This window comes from Pleurodeles waltl, chromosome 3_1, assembly GCF_031143425.1.
Source record: "Pleurodeles waltl isolate 20211129_DDA chromosome 3_1, aPleWal1.hap1.20221129, whole genome shotgun sequence".
NCBI lineage: Eukaryota > Metazoa > Chordata > Amphibia > Caudata > Salamandridae > Pleurodeles > Pleurodeles waltl.
Window position 1 is genome coordinate 670,716,677 of NC_090440.1, and position 16,205 is coordinate 670,732,881.

The 16,205-nt window shown below is 44.3% G+C and overlaps 1 protein-coding gene across 1 annotated transcript in view; it reads right to left on the bottom strand.

Annotated features, from left to right (window-relative positions):
* Positions 1-16,205, bottom strand: part of DAGLA (diacylglycerol lipase alpha) — a 258,639-nt gene that overhangs the window by 145,613 nt on the left and 96,821 nt on the right. The window contains exon 3 of the mRNA XM_069223236.1: positions 12,455-12,666. Coding sequence (XP_069079337.1) covers positions 12,455-12,666 — 212 coding nt within the window. The remainder of the gene's footprint in view (positions 1-12,454; positions 12,667-16,205) is intronic.

Sequence of the window (16,205 nt, forward strand, 5' to 3'; positions counted from 1 at the left end):
TAGAGAGCAGCCGTTATTCTTTGAAATATGCTTGAGACGATACAGCCTAAACAGCATTCTATTAACCTAATGCCCACTTGGTGTCACTAACCATGTCACAGTCTTTAACGCAACATTTGGAGTGAATACCTCATTGTTTATAACAATGAAATAATTCTAGCAGTACTTCTGAAAAACTCCAACTGCTGAAGATTTCCAGCAGTGATAACGTGCCACTCCTGCTAGACATGGACATTTAGCACATACACGTGTCTGCGTGTTGAAATGGGACGCAAAAGTGAGTTTGTACTTTAAACATGTTTTCATTTTTTTTCGTGGGAGGAATGCCTTCTACGCATCCCTCAATTTTGGTGGTATACTGTCTCTACTCCAACAATAAAAATTAATGTATTCCTCCCGATGACAACAGAAAACTTAAAAGCACTTTGAGGGTGGGAAACTACCAGAAAACCCTTGGTGAATACCCCAAACCTTCAGGTGTGTCAGTGTTTACTAACTTTTAAAGATGGACCCATCCAGGAAAGTCCATAAACCTGTCACTAGACTACACTTGCTCATGCAGGTATTTCATCAGTTTGGTGGTATTTCCGTGTGAGCATTTCCCGGTGGCGAGGACGGCATCCCACGGTTCCTTATTGTTTGAATTGCGAGCCAGACGCTGCCATCGGAAATGATTTAGGGTTTGGGTGTAGTGTCTGTAGATTCTAGGCTCTGCTTGAAAATTGTGGAGTGTCGGGGAGGGACAGGAACAAAGCCCGTTTTGCATTCTGTGCCGATGAGGTTCTACTGAAAAGGATTACATTTTCAATTTTGCTCCAGATATTTAATGCAGTGCTCGATGCTCCTCACCTAACCAACCACCTGCATTACTGGATCATGCTACACGTGTGGCAACGCTGCGTCAGTGTGTCACTGCCTGATAACACATCCTCCATATCACTGCTTCGCATGCTCTCCAACACTGTACCAGACTACATACTGAACTGAATCACTCCATCACGGTGCACTTCAGAAAAGCTCTGCCCTAAAATGCACATTGAGCTTTCAGTAATGCTATGCCACATGAAACACAATAAAACAGTGCAACCTAGCATCACTGCGTGTCACAGCACATCGAACGGCCAGCACATACAGGAACGCATTTCAGCACTAAAATGCATTTCTCACCCTAGGAGGCGTCATATTGCCTCTCCCCTTTATTTGTCACGTGTTTACATTATCCACCAATCACCACCGTGCTTACAGATTTCAAGAAGAAATTCCCCCATAGCCATTCCCTGGTTGGTTTGGCAATAGTCGAAATACTACATTATCTTTACATATCACCAATAATCACAGTTTTAATCAAAATCATTGCCCCAACACTAAATTACTTTTCTGTATGCCTCTAATTAGGAGCTTTCCTTTAACAATTCAACTTCACATTGTGGGGTTAGCTGCATGTGGGGGTTGGCCTCAGGTCCTGGTCACAGGCCCTGAGGCCCATACCCCGCCATACATGGCAGTTGGATTAACATATGGTAATTAAATATTACTTTATGTAAAAAAAAAACACCTAGAAATTCACTGAAAAAATCAAAGATTACAGGGATGTAATAGTTCCAAAATAGAATTAAAAATCCTTAGAAATTCACTAAAAACCAAAGACTACAGGGACATTATAGTTAGGTTCAAATTTTACACACACAAACTATAAAAAATCAGCAGTTATAGTGCAAGTTATCTCAAGTAAATTTAACTTGTGTCCTAAAGTAACTATAACTTGCACCCTCACCGTGCACTGCTAATTACCCCACATGCTACAACACTCATAACACCTTCTATGACATCATTGATAATATCACTGCAAGATTGGCAAATTATTGATGAGTAAACTGTGCATGGCAGGGGTGCAAGTTGTAGTTAAGAAGCTTCAGAACATTTTCAACACTTATACTTTGATCAGTTCAACTGCTCTCTAGAAAGTTTTGGGGTGATCTGTCAAGCGGAGGTCGAGAAAAAGGGGGGTGTCCCAAAACACTATTTGCCAATTCTATGTAAATGGGATTTTTCAAAATTTTGAACACGACTACAGCCCGAACTGCTGAAAGGAATTACAACATGTTTGGCGGAAAGCTAGATCCTCGTCCTAAGAGCATGCCTTTTGCTACTTGGTGTAAATCCGTTTAGTAGTTTTGGAGAAATTAGTGTTAAAAAAATATAGATATATCCGGATCTTCCGCGGATCCGACTGTCTTTGTGCAGATATCTGATTGGCAGCCAACAGTTTAACCAGGAAGTGCTGGCTGCCATCTTGGGACTCGGCTTCAGTCCCCCTTCAGCCGAATCCCAGAAAAAAAAGTACAAAAAATAAGACAAGGGGCCAGGGATACACAGACCTCTTAGCTCTGGTGCTGGGGTTACAGAGGGACCCCGCCAGGGCCTGAAAGCATTTATTTTTTAAACGCAGGAAAATCTGCGGATCTGTGGATTTTTCTGTAGTTAATTTTTTTTAGAAAACGGGCTGTTTCCCACCCTTTTCATTAAGCCCCCGAGTGGGCCAAGTTCCGGGGGCATGTGAGAAATAAGGAGGGGGCACACGGGGCAACTCTCCTCGGCTTCCCAAAGCCCCTGGGACCACCATCTCCCCGGGGCCAAGATTTAATTTTGTGTGGGGGGGCCGCTTGGTCCCCCTGCAGCCCTGGGGACTGCAACCTTCCCAGGGCAGATGTAATATGGTAGCGGGGGAGCTACGTGGCCCTTCCACAGCCCCTGGGACCACCATCTCCCAGGGGCTTCAAACAAATCACGCGCCGGGGATCCACCTGTGCCCTCCCCCGCAGCCTTGGGGGGACCGCCACCTCCCTGGGGCTTTAAATAAGTCAAACGCGGGGCTGCCTGGCCCCCCAACAGCCCAGAGGATCGCCACCTTCCCGAGGCTAATTTAAAAAGACATGGGGGTCCGTTGCAGACCCCCAGGGACCACCACCTCCTCGTGGCTACTAATGTTGAAGAGAGGTCGTGCAGCCCCCCTCAAGGAGCCACTGATGTCCTGGGGTGCCCATAGCTGTTTGCTGTGACTTGGCGGAAGCTTTGACAGCTCCCACCAAGTCAAAGCAAACACTCTGCTCACAGTGAGAGAAAGCTGTCAAACAGCTCTCCCTTACTGCGAGTGGAGGTTTCCTCGGTTTCCCTGTTCACTGAGAGGAAGGCAGGGACAGGCAGGGAAACAGAGGAAACTGCTCTTACAGAGAGGGAGCAGCTTCTGCAGGAGGCGGGAAGTGGGGTGGGACCATGGGGACCTTCAGGCTCCACCCACAGTATCCAACATTATGTCTGGGGGGCACCCAGGTCACGGCAGGGCCCTGGGTGATAGGGTCAGCAGGCCTAGATTTGCCCTGGGGAGGGGGGCCACGCAGCCACACTACCCCCCAGAAACAATTAATAGTTAGGCTGGGCCCTGGGGTCCCGGGGCTGATATCGGCCCTGGGGAGAGGGGGCCACGTGGCCCCCTCCCTCCAAAAAATTAAAATAATTAGGACGGGGCCCTGGGGGATGGAGTCCCTGAGGCCAAGAGCAGCCTGGGGAGAGGGCCCCCACCATAAAAATATATATATATATATATATATATTTAGGCGGGGCCCTGGGATGCCAGGGGCCCAATTTCGGCCTGTGGAGGGTGGCCATGGGCAAGTTGTGGAGACCAAGCCCCGCTGCACATGTGCAGGGTGGGGCTCCGTGTGCAACGCTGGGTGGTCATACGGGTTGGCCAATCCCTGCTGCGCATGGCCAAAGGCCGTAAGCAGTTCACGGCTGGGTGGTCATAGCCGTTTGTCACAGGGCCTGGCCGCAGGTCAGCCATTGCTGGCAAACCCCATTGCGCATGGCAGAAGGCAGTGTGCAGCGCAGGATTAGGTTGTTATAGGGGTTGGTCGAAGGCCAGGTGTTGCGGGAAACCCCAGCTGCGCACGGTCGAAACCTGTGCACTGTGTGGGTTTGGGTGGTAATAGGGGTTGGCTGTAGGGCCTAGCTGCAGGCCTGGCTCTGTGGCCAACCTCTGCTGCGCATAGCCAAAGGCTGCGAGCAGTGCGGGTTTGGTTAGGAAAAGGGGTTGGGTGCGCGGCCAGGCCACAGGTGAGGCTCTGCGGCCAACCCCTGCTGCGCTTGGACGAAGGCAGTCCACAGCATGGGGTTGGGTGGTTATAGGAGTTGGCTGCAGGCCCTGCGGTCATCTGCCACCCTGCACTGCCATAGGCCATGTGTGGTGGTAGTTGGAATAATGTATAGTAATGAAAATTACTTTACATTGAAAAAAAACATAGAAATTCACTGAAAAAAACAAAGGTAACAGGGACGTTATAGTTAGGCTCACATTTCACACATTTGAAATAGAATTAGTAAATACCCGTCAAGCTTAAGGACAGGTATCAGAATAGAGAAAGGAATTAACAATTATTAAAAAGTTGAATTTGAAGTGTTGGTTGAACTCTGTGATTCTGTGTGCATAAAACCTCCAAGATGAGGAATCCATGTCTGTGATCTGAAAGGGTTGTAATTCAATTGACCATAATGGAGTTCCACAACGATTGTTAAAGCGGAAATACAGTATTATATGCATCCCAAATAGCCTGGAACAAAAAGGAAGGTTGTGGTCAACTGGGTGCAAACTCTGTTTATCATGAACATATGGGGGGGCGACTGATTGAGTAAGTAATTGCTGAACCCCACTATAGGGATTAAAATGGGATATCGATCCACTATGGACACAAAAGAGGCAATAGGCCAACCTCAAACATCGAATAAAATATTGAACACAATAAGGCAGGCCAGCAACTAATTAAAACCGGATGGCTCAATATGAAGGCAATAGAACAGCAGTAATCAATAAGAATGTCTTTTAAGTGAAAAACCTCATAAACCCAGTGAGAAAGTCAAAAGAATGAGTCATCAATTTAAGCGGTCAAAGTGGCAAAGGTACATTGACATGGAACGTCTATGATCATACAGCGCGCACAAGGAGATGAAGTGCCCTGTTTATTCTCACTGAAAAATGAATGAAGTCACACTATTGATATTATGTGCAACTGGCAAGGGCGACTAGGCACCAGGACTGGGATGGATGTGATAAATCTGCACATATTGTTTGAATGACTGTGTGAATTAAAAACGTTACAGACTAAAGTGACAAAATTGTTTTTTGCAGTATAAAATGCATGCGATTGGGAGGAAACATTGAGATTGTCGGTGTGTTCGGAGGACTGTGGGACACAAGATCTCTCATAGCATACAATGCACGCTGTTTTATAGAGTGAGAAACCACACTAACCACAATATACTAGACCGAACAACTAAATGCAATGCATCCTTAGGCGACTAAGGATGAGCACAGATTGCCATGAAATACGGGGCCTCCTTCTTTCTGCACTTGTTTGTCTCTCTCCGTTTTTTAGGGGCGAGCGCAAAGTGCTCTGTTCCGTGTTGTAATTTCTTTTTGGGCTTCTAACCACACCCATGTCACGTCAGTCATTTTCATTTGTTCGTGGGCTTACCTTTTAAAATCCACTTGCTTTCATTAGTGAAGGACATGTATACGTCATGCTTTTTCCAGTGTTTATCCCTCCTCGAGCGCACCGACCAACTACTGAAAACATATGAGGCTCAATGTTATCCGTCCAATTTCTGGACTACTTTTTCTCTTTATTTAGCAGCACGATCTCGCTGGGCAGTAGTCGAGCGCTGTGCATAACATCGATCCTGTTACATAGGTAATTGCACTTTTGCTGGTTACATAGATAATTGCACATTTGCCAGTTACATGGATAACTGCACTTTTGCTGATAGATTTCACTGCAAGTGAACTTCTATTTCCCTTTGTGTGTCTGCATTGTGCTGATGGCGGCAGTTGGCTCGCTTATGTGAAACTTTTACTTTTCAGTTTATATGGCAAGAAAAGTCCAGTTAGTTATGTGAAACTGTTTTACTTTTCATTTTCAACTTATGTGGCAAGAAAAGTCCTGTTAGGAGTTTACAATGCTAATAACTAACTCGAGCAAACGCAAGACCCATTGCATTGCAAATGCTTGGTAATAATTGATGACTATTTTCAACACACTCACTTCTCACACGCATATTAGGGCATGAGCACTCTGCGCACATTAAGCACTTGCATGAAAGAACTACAAATTCCAGAAGCAGAGGAACTGAAGTATGTAATGCAACAGGTGATGAAGGGTTTTGAACAGTGCCTAATTTGTAAATAAAAACGTGCCGGTGCCAAAGCCCTCCTCTTAAACACGTGGCTGCTGCAATTAAATGTGCGATCACGGAATTCTGAGGCAGCGTAATCCTGAAGCTATCTCAGGCCTCTTCAATCCATTTACTGCCACATTATGCCCCTTCAGCTTACTCTTGCAGCTTCCTGCTTTCTCCCATTGTGACGCTTTTTCATTTTTCTCCTCCTCCTTCTTTCCCATATGTGCCTTTTGCTCGCAGTAAATGCTTAAGGCAGGAAAAAAAGTGCTGACCCTCAAAAATAAGTGCCGGCACCCTACACCAGAAACAACAAGCACAAATTAAGCACTGGTTTTTAAACAAGAAAATAGAACTGTTGTAATTAATCAAGGTCCAGGATGGACTGACACTAGTTAGGCATTGTTTGCTACTTTTTGTGCAATTCTATTGATGAGTTCAAGAATATGTATTGTTGAGCATGCGAATTGTGCGCAACTCATTTGTGGTTGTTTTAACAAACAACGCTATGGGAAATCTATACATAGATATATAAAATACCTGCACGACCATGGCTCGCAATAAGTTCTTCCACTCGAATTTCAGTTTATTAGTCCACCTGCTACTTTGGTTTTTGCCACACATTGGACAGGGAGCTGCCATCTTGTCTACACCCGGATGCATTAACTGTTCACCCTATCTTATTAACCAGCTATTCACACTTTGCCATCATCTTTGCCTTTGACTCCGCTACCTTTCGTCTAGGTTTGCGCTATACAATTATCCTATATATACACACTTGGAATGTGTACTGTGGGCTCAGTGTTCTGAATGCTGACCCAAGCAAACTCATGATTGATTCCTTGTGATCCTCATATACATGGGAATCATCAACCCCTGTTCTTGCTGGTGCAGATGGACTTAGCTACCGTAACAGCCCTTTCTTTTACATTAGTCCCTCTGTTTATTACACTACAGACAGCAGTGACAATTTCCTTGTGCGCCTCTACCTGTTAGTTGTTGCTTCCTGTGGGTGGGACACGTGTATAAATATATTTATTACATCCTACTATCGTAGTCTTGAAAGTACATATTTCACTACGAAAATGAATGTTTAGCATATATCAAATATTTCTGTACAAAACATTCTTCATTGTTGATCCTTGTTTGCAGGTGTCCTATGGAATACATAGATTCCCTGCCTATACAGATCTGCACTTCTGATACAGTCGCATTGCACTGCAGCACCAATTTTACCATCATGTACCAACAGCAACATCCATCATTCTGCCTTTGACTACATGAACATAATTTCTGCATCAAACTGTACTGAAGTGAATAATACATTAGGCAGCACCACAGGACCATCAGTGTATCACTGCATCACGCTGCACCATAAAGCAACAGCATCAAGTGCATCAAACTACCCCAAATGCATCACAGCACAACAATGAACAACAAACAAGTGATGACTGGAAAGCTTGAATTAATGTCAGCCACTGGTATTTCTCTGGGCCACATTACAGACCATTGGATTTTTGTTCCCTGTGACACTAGAGATAAAGAACCAACCTTTTTCAAATCAACCTTGCCTTGCTCGAATAAAAACTTTTCAACTGAACTAGCAGGCCGCTGAACAGGAACAAATGCAACCGCAGACCAGTTTTGGCTATGTTGGGACAAATCACTGAGGTGCAGCATGAATCCAGTAGCACACTGAGAGCATAATACACATCTGGTCACGCTGATCATACTCAGGGAATCTCACAGAGAAGAACAAAAAAGTAACGGATGGAATGCTTACATTAACCTCAGCAGCTGGCAATTACTCTGGGCCACATTCCAGCGCATCGTTTACTTACTGTGCTATTTATTTGAGACAACCAATTAGAACAGTCCAGCTGAACTGCCAAGATATGTCCCTTTGCAACAGAAACAAATGCACCCACAACAACAATATCAACAACAAAGTCATGGATGAATGCTTGAATTAATCTCAGCTATTGGCAATTGTCCAGGCCACATTGCAATTTATCATTTTACGCCCACCATGCCACCTCAGTTTGGACCAAGCTATATGCATATCAGCCTTGACCTTGCTCCAATGGGAACAGTCTAGCCCAAAGTGCCAGGCCAGGTCCTCCCCGAAATGGAAAAGAAGCAACCTAGGACCGGTTTCATCCTAATAATGGCTAATCAGCAAGGTATAGCTATATTTCAGTGGCACTGTGAGCACGGGACCACATCTGGGCATACCCGTCGCACTTAGGGCGTCAACTGCAACAACAATAAGGTGATGGACGGAATGCTTGAAATCTCAGCCACTGGCAATTGCTTGGGCTTACATCCCAATTCTTCATTTTTCACCCGCCATGACACCTCAGTTTAGACCCAGCAATATCCAAATCAGCCTTAAGTCGCTCTAATGGGAACAGTAATTACCAGTGGCAGAATTTAATTGAAGCATTCCATCCTTCACTTTTATGTATAATTTAGTGTATCGCCCTAAGAGAGGCGGTATGCCCAGATGTGGATCCCATGCACACTGTGTACTGGAACCAAGCTGTAACTGTCTGATGAGCCCTGAGTAGGGCAAAAACGGTCCTGGGTTGCTTGGGTTCTGGTTCAGAGAAGACCTGCCTAGGCAGTTTGGGCTGGACTGTTCCCACTGGAGTAGAATGAGGTCTGATTTGCATAGCTGGGTCCAAACTGAGGTGGCATGGTATGCAAAATAACAATGGACTGGAATACAGCCCAGAGTAATTACCAGCGGCTGAGATTAATTCAAGCATTCCATCCATCCCTTTTTTGTATACCTGAGCACAACAACTATAACAGCACCACAGAACACTGCACTGTCAGAAGCACTGCAATACATTGCACCACCAATATTGCATCACAATACAAAAAGGTAACCCTTATAATGCATCATGCCACTGCACCATCAGTATCACCAAATAACACCACACTATTAGGAACCTTCGCTGGCTCCCTATTCAGGAAAGGTTGAGTTCAAGGCCTTGTGCCTTTGCCATAAAGTAATTTCTTCAGGCACATCATACTAACTACATTACCAATCTGTTTAAAAGTGTACTCCTACTAGATCCCTATGTTCCGCCTCACTCAATCTTCTTCTTGTGCCTACATTTTAGAAAGCTTGACCTGGAGGTCATGCTTCTCTGTGGTCACTGCTAAGCTCTGGAATAAATGTCTTACTGTCCTATGGATGGAACCAAACCATTTAATGTTTCAGAAGGCTCTAATACCACATCTCTTTAAATAAATGGCAGTTTTCATTTCTCCCTTCTTTAGCACCAGGCCACCTTTGGGTAAGTGCATGTTCAATAACTTAAAATAATAATAATAATTCATCAGCATGGTTACATCAGATATATTCCCCTACTGCCACTGCCTCCCCTGGCTCAGTCAACACCTCTGCATCCCCAACACCATGACCACCGCTCCATCACTGTATGCCCTCAGCATGGCTGAATCACCGAACGCCACTACACTTATGAACACCCTCAGCATGGCAGCATCACGGATCATCATCAGCATGGCTGCATGATTGATCATCATCAGCACTGCTGCATTACTGAGCATCATCAGCACGGCTGCATTACTGAGCATCATCAGCACGGCTGCATTACTGAGCATCATCAGCACGGCTGCATTACTGAGCATCATCAGCACGACTGTATCATTGAACATCATCAGCATGCCTGCATCACTGACATCAGCACAGTGCATCACTGATCATCATCAGCACAGCTGCATCACTGAACATCCTCAGCATGGGTGCATCACTGATCATCATCAGCATGGCTGCATCATTGAACAACATCCGCATAGCTGCATCACTGTTCATCAGCACAGCTGCATCAATGATCAGCATGGCTGCATTACTGAACATCAGCACGGCTGCAGTACTGAACTTCATGAGCACGGGAGCATCACTAAACGTTATCAACATGGCTGCATTAGTGAACATCATCAGCACGGCTGCATCACTGAACATCATCAGCATGGCTGCATTACTGAACATCATCAGCACAGCTGCATTACAGATTATTAGCATGCTGCATCACTGATCATCATCAGCACGGCTGCATCACTCAACATCATCAGCACAGCAGCATCACTGAACATCATCAGCACGGCTGCATCACTGATCATCATCTGCACAGCTGCATTATGTATCATCAGCACGGCTGCATCATTTGAACATTATCCACACAGCTGCATCACTGATCATCAACACAGCTGCATTACTGAACATCCTCAGCGTGGATGCGTCACTGATCATAAGCTTTTACATCAGTGATCAACACCAGCACGGCTGCATCTTTGAATATCCTCAGCACACCTGCATCACTGAACGCCACCAGTCCCACTGTTTCACACTGCTCCCAAAGTACCACTGCTTTACACAGCTCCACTAGTACCACTGCTTTTGCCAGTTAAAGTGGAAAATCTAGCAACGTAGACAAGCGACCATGCACATGTGTGTATGTACAATTTCTGTAGCATGAACTACTCAAAAGGAGCGGAGCACAGGTGAATTTGCAGGTGAATGCAGGGTGAAGGACTCATAGCAACTAAATAAAAGGTTTGCAAAAAGTTATGACTTCTACTACAGTGAAGGGTCGTGCTGCTGTTGTTGGAGCATTGATCAACTGCAGATTAGGCTGTCCTAATCTGTTATCAGAGGGATCACTTTCACCACGGTGGAAATTAGGGAAACACATTTAAACGCATACTGCGTCCACATGTACAAAGAATGCTGAACACCGTTTACTGACACTCTAGAAGGATCTCACTTGGGAGCAAATGTAGATCATTGCATTAGAGGTTCCCGCATTCTTCAGTAGGCGCCTACATAATACATTGCCTGCATATCAGAGAACTTCAAAAAAGTTTGAAAAGTGAAGTAGGCAGGCTGAAGTCTGTTTGATAGAGAACTGTTGTGTGTTTTGATCTTTTCTCTGTCTTGTTTTTAAAAGTTTGCATGAGTTATGACCTATGTTTCTTGAAGAAAAGAAATGGACCTTTAGCACCCTATAAAAATCTCCAGTTTACCTCCAGTTTAATTCTCAGGTGCTTGATGTCACATAACCTAGATATGTCAGGTGAGGGGGACATGAGTCTGTACTGGGTCCTACATTTTGTAGCTTACTACCTTCTAACTGCTGTATACAACAATACCGAGGACAGAAATATCGACCTGTGAACATTTCACCGATAGAAAACTACAACTGTATCATCGAGAAAGCATTAACCAGCCATGATAGATAGATAGATAGATAGATAGATAGATAGATAGATAGATAGAGATAGAAAGATAGATAGACAGACAGACAGATAGATAGTTAGATACATTTGGAGTTAAGAACAGTAAATGTACACTTCCCTATATCGCCTAAATATACCTATTTATAAAATACCAGTTGATATTCTGGAGCTGATATTTTCGCAGGGTGATGTTAAAAAATGTACACTGTGGAAGAGCACCTCTTGTAATGTCAGATTTGCTAATTCTTTAAAAGTGTTTTTTAATCTGTTTTTTTTAAATTGGTTTTTAATTGGTTTATCATATTTTTAAACTGATTTGGTGTCCTTTTTCATCGCCCTTGCTGTAATCGAGGTCCAAACACTTTAAAATAGTTATTCTCTTGTTGCATATTAATCTGCTGTTATTTCTGTTGCTGCTTAGTAATATTTGTAAGTGTTGTTACTTTTGCTTTGCAACCACTGCACTTTGATGATCTTCTTGTATAGCCTGATAGGTGATATTGCACGTGCACATTTGTAACTTAGTACTTGTTTCATTAGCTGGGGGGGGGGTGCTCTGTAGCAACATTTTTTGTCATGTGGTGCTATAGACACAAACAGTCTGAATCGCATAGCATAGTCAGTGCCCCTGCATCACAAAGCACCACCAGCACCGTGCAACACTGCACACCACTTCCGTCAGGTCCACCCACCACAGCATTAGTATCACTGCACAAGCTGCTTTATCATCACTCCTGAAACAAACTACACAACCAGGATCACACTGCTGTATCAGCACAGTACCAGCGCTCTGTCCCAGGAGCATGTCTGTATCACCATCAGAAGTAACACCACATTCACAACCACCCCACAATGCAATCTGTGCTCCACTGCCCCGTGCTGCACATCAGTGCTGCTTTCAGGTAAACTAACAGTGCAGGGTGCGAAGGAGGTTAGCAATGGAGAATGTACATACCCAGCCTGACGTAGAGAACATACTGCATGGAGTCCCGGGGCTCGGTGTAGAGGATGCCACCGCGCATGCTTAGCCAGATAATAGCCACTTCGGCTATCATGCAGCTGAGCAGGATTCCAAGGTAGCCCCTTCCGTGGTCCACCAGATTCAGAGAGCACGCCTCGTTGGGATTGTACGTCAACCCAAACAGCACCACAGAGAGGATGAGGAACCTGCACAAGACAAAACGTAAGACCTTTGATAGCAAGGGAAGGAGAATAAAATTGCACAAAAGGAGGCAGAGGGCAGTGAAAAGTTTAACAATGCACTTCAGAATGGTTAGCAAGACTATACAACTGAAACCCTCAATGCTGAGATGCACACAGTATCCATGGGGCACATATTCAACCGGTGGAGAAACAGAAGCCATTGTGCCAGCTCGATTATAAAACTGTGGCTCTAGTTAGGATCATGCTGTGGCAATACCAGCAAAGCCGAACAGTATCAGGCATTCATCCTTACATAGATGCCCTGAATTTAGTGGCACACTGCCATTCTTCAGAATTCGAGTTCATGTACACCAGGAGGTAGGGGTGAGCGATTGCTAGGCTAACACATAGTGCAATATGGTATTGGACTTACTACCTAGCTATTACTTTATATTCTACGTAGAATTACCATACACATTTTCCACCACCTCTGGTGGAAACCAAGAACATAAAGATGTGGAAAAACCTGCCACCTCATATTATGCCCCCTGGGCTTCGACAGAAACTTGGTGTAATGCAATTGAATAATTATTACCTCTAATGGTGGTGTTCCTAAATATAGCACCACCCCCTAAACTAGTGGTTCCCAACCTGTAGTCCGGGGACCCTTGGGGGTCCGTGACTGCTTAGAAAATTAACGAACATTAACAGATTAATAGAGTATATATAAAGAAGCTAAATGTACAAGTTAACATTTTATCACATACTGTAAATGTCAAGGATTTTAAAATTGGATTCTAAAAATTAAATTAGTATCCTCAGATTGATTTGTGGAGCAGTGCAGGTGCACCAAACAGAATACAGTATGGATGATGTGTGGCTTGAATAGAATTTAGAAAAGCTCTAAACATCCTATTAAAATTAAATTACTATTTTTTTTTTATTTGTTTGCAAATGAAATTAAATGTGTTCTGATTTGTGTATGTGGTTGGTGGAATGAATGATTGTTTCCGTATTTTTGTGTTTGGCACTTCAAATCATCAACAATGTTTAGGCCTTGGTCCCTGGCTACCAGTAATGACTCATTGGGGGGTCCCAGGATTCCAATAATGATTGGGTGGGGGTCCCCAGGTTCCATTAATGATAAAGTGAGGGTCCACAGAAGTTGAAAGGTAGGGAACCATTGCTCCAAACAAGTACCATGACAGCAACTGAGTAGAAGCAGACCCTGGGATAGGGAAGTCCCAGCATAGCTGGGAGTAGGTGAACTCCAGACCACGAGCAGACCTAGTGGAAACATAATTACAAGCACATTTGAACATAGGAAACCAATAGCACACCTAGGTAGAAGTGAGCACTGGTATTAACACACCTGCAAGAAAGTGTTCATTATCACACCTGAAGGTAAATGATTATTAGCACACCTAGTGAGAATGGGCCATTGCACGCCTAGATGAGAGGGTAATTATCACACCTGCAGCAGTGCCATCATCAATATTCTTGGAGCATTGATGTGAGTAGGACACCTCGAAGAGCGGTTTCATTAAAATACCTGGGGCAGAGGGATCATTGTTTATTAAGTTTTTGTAAATGTGAACATTCACCACGTGTATCTTGGTGCAGTGAAAAAACAATACTAACAAAATGACAGAATCTAAAAAGGTATCACTACTTCAGCGGGTGAGGGAATAGCCAGGTCTTCAAGGCTTCCTATTCTTTAAGAAGGGAGGTTGTGATGGTGAAGATGGCGGAAGCAGGCTCCCTTGCATAGGGGCTGCTGCAAAGAAGGCTCGTCCACCCACTGTAGTGTTAGGAAACGTCGGAACGTGAAGGAGAACTGCATCTCTGGACCTCAAACAACGGTTGGGTTTATACCAAATGAACCATTGTGACAGAGGAGTTTGCCAAGAGGTGAATAGAGCTTTGTGTACTAGGCAAGGAGATTTAAAACACACTTTCTTCCACTCACTCATAACACCTGTCTGGCAGCTGAACTCTGCAGCAATGTTAAATTATGTAGAGCGCAGCAGGCAGGTGAAAAGAGAGCGCATTGCAGTAATCAATGCGAGTGGCAAGGAATGCATTCACGATTAGGACTTTCTGGGAAAGGAAAATAGACAAGTAATTTGTTTCAAGGAACTCACAAAGGGGATCATCTGCCTCATCAGGTCAAGGGTTGAGCGATATTTGACTCCCAGATGCTTACACAGGGCACTGACAACTTTGATTCCTCTCGGACACTATTACTCATAACATTGTATGATAATTCTATTTTTCAAAATAAAGAACACACCTCACTCCCACTCCTGGAGATCCACTCATGCGCCTCCGCTCATCTTGCATCTTGTACCTCAACCCATTGTGAGTGGCAGACAGATGCAAACAAATACAGCTCCATGTGCAAGACACACTAAAAGCACTAGAAGAAACCCAAATCATTCTAATTTCACAGGGTCCAACATTTTATAGAAAGGCTGCTTTGGGTCGACCAACTAGTGATGGCAATATTAAACTTCACATAGGCCAGTCTGGAATCTGGGTGGTATATATACACACCCTCTTAATTAACTAGTCACACTGAGAGTGTGTGACTCTATATGTCTCTGTGTGGGAAGTGGAGGCAATCATTCTAGCCGGGTGAGAGGATGTCATGTGATATGCAAGATCAGTCATCTGACTGTCATGTGTAGGTAGCAATGTAGTTAGATATGTGGCCACTGAATACAAATGCGTGAATCGCGAGGCATATGTAGAAGATTCCTGCGTGTGCTGGTAAGCAGGAAGAGGGACCAGCATACCACATATAAAGACACTTCTCATGAGGAGCGCATGTTTCTTATCTGCGATGGGAAGACTGGCGACAAGGCCAACTTTTTATAAAGTCAGCAGAGCTGGACCCACCCAAAGAGTAGTTTATTTGCTCCCCTAATGCAGGACAACACCCCAAAGGACTGAAAGACGCTTAGGTCATACATTCAACTAGCAATGAACATTTTCTGTCAAGCTCTCATGCGTGGATGTTTGCTTTATAAAAGAATGGAAATGGAAATCTGGTCACCAAAGCAGCATATAAGTGCAATGCAAGAGCCCATGGAACAGGGTATAGAAGCACAGGGATATTTACAGCAGAGATTTTGTCAATGGAGCGGACGTACAAGTGCGTTCATCAATGTAGAATTTCGCGTGGTCTTCAAAATGGGAGACTATGCGAAAGCGCATAAAATAAGGCTAAGGCCCCAATGGGTACACAAGGGACACCGCTGGCTGGTAATCCATGGTCAGGTAGGAGTGAAGAGGGAAGTATCAGGTGGTGTTGGTTGCCCATCCTGCAGGCAAAGCAAGATACAAATCCAAAACACCAAATAAATGTCAGCAGCTTGAGCACTCTTTATTTAAATGCAAACTGTGGTTAGCATGAATCACCCTATCAACACATTTCACCTTACATAAGTGTTGTATCCACAACCCACACGCATAAGGTTAACTTCTGTAAGTGTAATTAACTAAGTCCAGGTACAAAGTTTTATATATACAAAAACCCCAATATGAGCTGGATATTGACG